This window comes from Squalius cephalus (assembly GCF_949319135.1).
Source record: "Squalius cephalus genome assembly, chromosome: 3".
In the NCBI taxonomy this organism is placed as follows: domain Eukaryota; kingdom Metazoa; phylum Chordata; class Actinopteri; order Cypriniformes; family Leuciscidae; genus Squalius; species Squalius cephalus.
Window position 1 is genome coordinate 1,593,500 of NC_137124.1, and position 8,041 is coordinate 1,601,540.

Here is an 8,041-nt window from a genome sequence, read left to right on the forward strand (position 1 = left end):
CATCCAAGCCTACGTTCTCAACATCTGCCCAGCCTACAGTCCAGACCGTAACCATTTTACAAACTACACAACCTGAAATCCAACCTATAACCGGGGCCCAGTCAACAACAACTACATCACAGCTTGCAACAGCTACATCCAAGCCTATGTTCTCAACAACTGCCCAGCCTACAAATACAGTCCAGACAGCAACTATTTCACAAGCAACACAAACTGAAATCCAACCTATAACCGGGGCCCAGTCAACAACAACTACATCACAACTAGCAACAGCTACAACCGAGCCTAGATTCTCAACATCTGCCCAGCCTACAGTCCAGACCGTAACCATTTTACAAACTACACAACCTGAAATCCAACCTATAACCGGGGCCCAGTCAACAACAACTACATCACAGCTTGCAACAGCTACAACCCAGGCTACATTCTCAACATCTGCCCAGCCTACAGTCCAGACCGTAACCATTTTACAAACTACACAACCTGAAATCCAACCTATAACCGGGGCCCAGTCAACAACAACTACATCACAGCTTGCAACAGCTACAACCCAGGCTACATTCTCAACATCTGCCCAGCCTACAGTCCAGACCGTAACCATTTTACAAACTACACAACCTGAAATCCAACCTATAACCGGGGCCCAGTCAACAACAACTACATCACAGCTTGCAACAGCTACATCCAAGCCTACGTTCTCAACAACTGCCCAGCCTACAAATACAGTCCAGACAGCAACTATTTCACAAGCAACACAAACTGAAATCCAACCTATAACCGGGGCCCAGTCAACAACAACTACATCACAACCAGCAACAGCTACAACCGAGCCTAGATTCTCAACATCTGCCCAGCCTACAGTCCAGACTGTAACCATTTTACAAACTACACAACCTGAAATCCAACCTATAACCGGGGCCCAGTCAACAACAACTACATCACAGCTTGCAACAGCTACAACCCAGGCTACATTCTCAACATCTGCCCAGCCTACAGTCCAGACCGTAACCATTTTACAAACTACACAACCAGAAATCAAACCTATAACCGGGGCCCAGTCAACAACTACATCACAACCAGCAACAGCTACAACCGAGCCTAGATTCTCAACAACTGCCCAGCCTACAGTCCAGACCGTAACCATTTTACAAACTACACAACCTGAAATCAAACCTATAACCGGGGCCCAGTCAACAACAACTACATCACAGCTTGCAACAGCTACAACCCAGGCTACAATCTCAACATCTGCCCAGCCTACAGTCCAGACCGTAACCATTTTACAAACTACACAACCGGAAATCAAACCTATAACCGGGGCCCAGTCAACAACTACATCACAACCAGCAACAGCTACAACCGAGCCTAGATTCTCAACAACTGCCCAGCCTACAAATACAGTCCAGACAGCAACTATTTCACAAGCAGCACAAACTGAAATCCAACCTATAACTGAGGCCCAGTCAACAATTACATCAAAGCTTACTACAGCTACAACCCAGGCTACATTCTCAACAACTGCCCAGCCAACAAACACAGCCCATTCTGTGACTACTTTACAACCTACACAAACTGCAAACAAACCAATAACTATAGATATATCCCAGACCACAGCAGAGCCTAAGACATCAATCCAGCTGACAAATTTAACCCAACCTCTGAGTACAACTCAAGCTACAAATATACCTACAAACAAATCTGCAACCCTGACCAATACTACAACCCAAGCAATATCAACTTCAATCCAGTCAACAATGACATCAAACCCTGCAACAACTACAAGTAAACAGCCAACAATTCCAACCCAACAGACATTAACCCCTTTAAAACTTACAACTACTGCCCAACAAGCAAATGTATCCCAACCTACCAGTACAATTCAAGCTACAGACAAATCTACAACTTCAAGCCAACCTATAACTCATTCAATCCAACCCACAACAATTACAACCCAGTCTACAGCTGAAACTACTGTTCAGCCTAAAAATACAGCCCCAACCACAGCTACATCCCAACAACTATATCCCATATCTACAACAACTAAATTCCAGTCTATATTTACAAGCCAGCAAATAACTAAAAAACTAATTTCAATCGATACAACCCAGCTTACATCTGCTGCAACCCAAACTACAATAAATGCTTTATCTTCATCCCCTGATACAACTCTGGAACAGCCTATGATTACACCCACAACACAGCCTATAGCTACGTCCCTACCTAGAGCTACTACAATCCAACCAACAATTTTAGCCTTTACCTCACCTAAAATGACTGTGACTCAGCCTACACTTCAAACTACAACACAGACTATAGCTTCTTCCCAGGCAAATATAACTATTTCACCAGCCATAACAACTACAAACCAGGTAATAACTACACTGGCAACAACTGCAACCCAGTCTACATCTTCAACTATAACCCCATCTAAAACACCAACCCAACTCACCATAGCTACAATCCTCCCAACAGTAAATACATTGAAACCTACAACTAAAACACAGATTATAACTACATCTACAACCCAAGATTCTATATCTCCAAGTACTACCTCATCTAATGCAACAAACCAACTCACCAACACAACAACCAAGCCTTTACTTAAAACAACAGCACCGCTCACAACTACAGTCACAGTCAGATTGACCAACAATCAAACAACGACGACAACACCACCAACAACAGCCACAACCACAACACCACCACCACCACCACCACCACCACCACCAACAACAACACCACAAACAACAAGAACAACCACAACAACACCACCAACAACAACAACAACACCACCAACAACAACAACAACAACAACACCAACAACAACAACAACCACAACACCAACAACAACAACCACAACACCAACAACAACCACCACAACACCAACACCACCAACAACAAGAACAACCACAACACCAACAACAACAACAACCACAACAAAAATAACACCAACAACAACCACCACCACCACCACAACAACAACCACAACAACAACCACCACCACCACAACAGCAGTTCCAACACGCCCTCCACCAGTTGTAACCATAGAGATGATCATTTTTGTAGGTTTTACTTTAGATCTAGGAAATACGGCAAGTGAGGCATTTAAGAACCTAGCAAAACAAGTTGAAACTGAGGTGAGTTTTAAGCAACTAAAATGTAATTAAAATGTAATACATAAATAATTTTATTATGACACAATATTTAATAACATTGCCAAATCTGACTCTTCCACAGTGTAACAAAGTATATAAACTGAAGTATGGACCTCTTTTCATCAGAGTTGTTGTGATTGCTTTCAGGTGGGTTTCGTTTTTTTTTTTTACTGAACATATAAAAGACAAAATATATAAAATACAAAATCCTCATGTCTTCCACACAGCCAGATGTAAATTGTATGTGTTTCCTTTCAGACCTGTTAGCAAAATCCGAGCAGAACAAAATGTCCAGGCAGAGCTTGAATTAGTGTTTGACCAAATCTCCAATGAACCCATCCCCAGCAACAGTGAAATAGTGCAGACGCTAAAAGAAGCAGCTACAAATCCAAACTCAGGCTTTAACCTTACTATTGATGTGACCTCTATTGCTGTTATCAGTAAGTTATTAGTAAATTACAGTTTACATGAAATTTGAGTTCTTCGATGTTAACATCTCTTGAAAAATCCACCTGATACACTGTTTTCTACTTTTTAATCCTTTGTAGAATCACTGCAGATAATTCCAGTGACCATCCTGACTAATGGAACCTTTGTGGCTGCTCTTTCAATTAAAAGTTCAACTGAATTTAACAATAGGGCTACGATGATAAAAACAGGGGTAGGTGTGAAGTGTCTATTTAAGAATGTTGGGTAACATGCTATGAAAAGAAAACTAATGTTGTTGAAACGACTCTTGTTTTGCAGCTTGAACCGTTTTTCTTTGCTGATTACCCTGCATCATTCAGCATCATAACCGTCACAAACTTCAGGTATGCATGTGGGTGTATGCTTGCGTGTTCTTCAATACAACTTTTGACATATAGCATTTAGTATTAATTAATGAATTTTGATTTGAAACTCTCTCTAGTGATGCCAGTGTAAAAACAAGGAGTGTACCCTCAATCCGAAACTCCATGGATCTTACATTTGCAGCGAACACAGCTCTCCCCAACAGCGCCCAGATAGTGAACACTATTGTTCGAGCAGCCAGAAACAACTCGTTACCCTTCCAGATCTTCACATATGAAATTGTGATAAATGGCACAGGTAAGCGTTGCACTTTAATTTTGTACTATAGGAAAATACTGTCTGCTCATATTAGTGTTTATACTTTGATTAATACCGTCATGTAACTAAAGATTTGCTTTAGATAAATTCCACATTGACAGTGAATGATACATATTTATAAATGTTGTTTGTTCTGCTCTTCTTTCTTTGTAATGCAGTATTTTCATCAGCTGAAGTCAGCAGCAAGATCAGTGTGTTGACCGCTGTAGTTCTAGTTGCTGTGTCACTTCTGGTTCCTTGGTTTGATTGACCATAATCCCACAATAACTGATTCAGACAGGTCTGAATGTTGCTCAAATGAAGGATGCCTACGGAAACTAGACCTTGAAAATGACAATACATTGAATTTCAGCTTCTATCCCTTCAGAACAGGCTGAACCATGCCTAGTCATACAAGTACTTTCTGTCATTTGTTATCTATTATGAAAATTAACAATTATATTTTATGATTAGTTTAATCTGTAAATCAAAGGGCATTTCTCTAAATTCATCAATGTATTGCATGTTTGCATTGGATGCGCAATTGGGTAATTGGGGAACTTAATGATCTACCAAGTATTTTCTAGCTACATGTCAACCTCATTCTCTACTGAATACCATTGTAAAATATATATATATATATGTAATGTATAACTATCTCTGTAATATTTTAAAAAAGCATATATTTTTTCAAGGTTTCAGATAAACTCTGATAAAACTATTGGAATTCATTAGAGTTGTTAATTTATTTATTTATTTATCAATAAAAAACTATCAGTACAATTAGTAACCAAATGCCATCTTCTCAGTATTTCCCTTCTTAGATTTTTATTTTATTTTTGATATTCCTGCTGCCATATCAATCATCAGATTCATCAGGTCCCTCCTCCCACATCCCAGTTTCTGTTTAGTTCTTTGATTCATTGGCTTTTTCAAAGATTAAAAAAAAAAAAAAAAGCATTCCAGCGCTATAAGAGTCAAAGGAGTATTTAATTCGGTACTCGCATGCTATTATCTGTACTCACAGCCGGGCACACCAAAAGCGCATGCACACACACACACACAGAAAGGCGCATTTCAGACGCAAACTCCGAATTGATGCCTCTTTCACTTCTCCTTGCACTTGGATGGACACACATACAAAATTATGTTAAAATACCCATCTCAACAAGTATTCTTGTATACACAGTGAGTTATGTCTTAAGTGAACGCAAACAGTTGAGAAAGAAATATTAAATACTCTATATTAAAATTATACAGTGAAGACGAGTGTTATTTTACATTTAATTATTACATTTTTGTACCTGAAATGAATACTACAGGCCTTACTTTATTTGTAACTTTGTTATATTGTATTTATCTATGCTATTTGTTCTTATTTAACCCTGTACATGCTACCCTTGGGAGATATTTTAAGGAAGCATGGGTTTAGTTTTCACTGTTATGCTGATGATACTCCGCTCTTTATTTTGCCCCAACTAAACTTACCAATTCACAAAATTAATGGAATGCATAGCTGATATAAAAAATTGGGTGACCAGTAATTTCCTACTTCTTAACTCTGAGAAAAAAAAAACTGATTTTCTAACTATTGGACAAAAAACCTTTGCATGTAATAACCTAGAATACTGTCTAACACTTGATGGCTGCTCTGTCAAGTCCTCGTCATCATTTAGGAACCTGGGTGTGCTCTTTGATACCAATCTTTCATTTGAAAGCCGCATTTCTAGTATCTGTAAAACCGCATTCTTCCATCTAAAAATATCTAAACTACGGCATATGCTCTCAATGCCAACAGTCAGATTATGCGTTCATGATCTTAAGGTTAGATTATTGAAATGCTCTACTGGGTGGTTGCCCTGCACGCTTAATAAACAAACTACAGCTGGTCCAAAACGCAGCAGCTCGAGTTCTTACCATAACCAGGAAGTATGACCATATTAGCCCGGTTCTGTCAAAACTGCACTGGCTCCCTATTAAACATCGCATACATTTTAAAATATTGCTGATTACTTACAAAGCACTAAATGGTTTAGCTCCGCAGTACTTGAGCGAGCTCTTAACGCATTATAGTCCTTCACGTCTATTGCGATCTCAAAATACCTAGAATATCAAAATCGACTGCTGGCGGTAGATCCTTCTCCTATTTAGCACCAAAACTTTGGAACAGTCTTCCTAACATTGTCCGGGAAGCAGACACACTCTGTCAGTTTAAATCTAGGCTAAAAACACATCTCTTTGACCTAGCATACATATAACATTATAAGGTTCTATAATTCAAATCAGTTAAAGGATTGCGTCTAGACATTACCACAATGCATGATGTAGTCAGCCGGATCCAGATTATATATATAATAAACTGAATTAATAACTTTCGATTCTTACAACAGAAAAGAAGCATCACTGAACTTACTTAAGCTGGACTATGATGCTATTTTATTCTAGATCTGCTACAATCTGTATTGTAAAAAGCGCTGTATAAATAAAGGTGACTTTACGTACAGCTGATACTTTTTTCTTTTAAAGAGGATTGTCTGAAGAACAAATAATGTTGAAACTAAGATATGCATCTCGTTTCCTTCTAAATCATAGAACATACCTGTCTGAGCAACACAAATATTATATTTCCAAAGTCTGCATCCTGTAACTCAAGTAGTATTAAAAATACCTCAATATCTCTGGTTGTTAACAAACCTTTTTTTGTTTGTTGGTAAGTTCATTTTAAGGCCCTGTATGGTTTATTCCCAGAGATATGCAGCTCCCCATTGTAATTTTGCACACACATTAGTGTTACACATTAGCTACACACGCACTAATTTCACATACTCAGTGATTTGATTCTTAATTGTCCACGGTAAAATTCTAGCTCTATTTGACACATTTTGTATCGCCGGTCCCTGCTCCATGTCGGGAAAAACGTAAACTTTTGCCCTGAAAGTTGAAAAGCAAAAGTTGAATAAGTGTTGAAGCGCTGAAGATCCCTGCCCTACTGCATTATCAGGCTGGTGAAAACAGGATCATATTTCACCTGAGAAATCTTCCCCGGGACACAATCAGGGTTGTCATCAATGTTAACATAAGAATGTTTGTAATGACAAACAGGAGTAAAAATATCCTTATCAGCATAAAGGAATCTCCAACGTCAATAGAGTCCTCATGATATTCTTTATACTATTCTAATGCAAGTCAGGCTATCAAGCAATTCAAAAACTCAGCCAAATTAATAACACAAGGCTTTTCACAGTTGATATTGTTCATTCTAAACCTCGGGTAAACAGAATTCTGGGCTATCTTGCCTCACGCTTCACATATTTTACTGCCATCAAGTTTATCCTGAATGGACTTTTCAGATTATAAAGGTAAGAATGAAATGTCCGTCCACTAATCGACATTTCCTCATAAATGTTGAAATGCAGGCTATTGATTGTATAATGCGTTCCAAAGCACATAAGAGGAGTGTGATTGGCTGACGGTTGCGAAGCATCTAGCCATAACATTCAAACATCAGTTTCACACAGTTCAAGTTCAAGTGATTAAAGTATTGTGTATATGAGGGTACGTTTAATCGCTAAATCTCATTATAATCGCACTATGAGGGTGCATGGAAACATGTAGCATGCAAATAATTTCAGAAATGCTATTATAAGTAAATACTAGTGGTCGACCGATCTTGTTTTTTTGATGGCCGATGCCGATATCTTTAGAAAAATGAATCAGAAAATAAATCCTTAAAATAAACATGCTTATACTTTAGATGGCAACTTCTTGAATCTGCAAACCTACTACAGTATTTTTTT

The 8,041-nt window shown here is 38.5% G+C and overlaps 1 protein-coding gene across 1 annotated transcript; it reads left to right on the top strand.

Moving 5' to 3' along the window:
- The first annotated feature begins 1,543 nt into the window (after positions 1-1,543).
- Positions 1,544-5,042, top strand: LOC307154972 (uncharacterized protein). Its single transcript, XM_079865222.1, has 7 exons — positions 1,544-3,137; positions 3,238-3,302; positions 3,414-3,595; positions 3,704-3,816; positions 3,903-3,967; positions 4,066-4,244; positions 4,424-5,042. Exons 1-7 carry the CDS (start codon positions 1,755-1,757, stop codon positions 4,513-4,515), a joined length of 2,079 nt encoding a protein of 692 aa, XP_079721348.1. The 5' UTR covers positions 1,544-1,754; the 3' UTR covers positions 4,516-5,042.
- Positions 5,043-8,041: the final 2,999 nt, after the last annotated feature.

Coding starts and splice junctions, on each gene's coding strand:
- LOC307154972 (XM_079865222.1), top strand. CDS start 1,755: ATGACATCAAACCCTGCAACAACTACAAGTAAACAGCCAACAATTCCA. Junction 3,596..3,703: donor GACCTCTATTGCTGTTATCA/GTAAGTTATTAG, acceptor AATCCTTTGTAG/AATCACTGCAGATAATTCCA. Junction 3,968..4,065: donor ATAACCGTCACAAACTTCAG/GTATGCATGTGG, acceptor AACTCTCTCTAG/TGATGCCAGTGTAAAAACAA.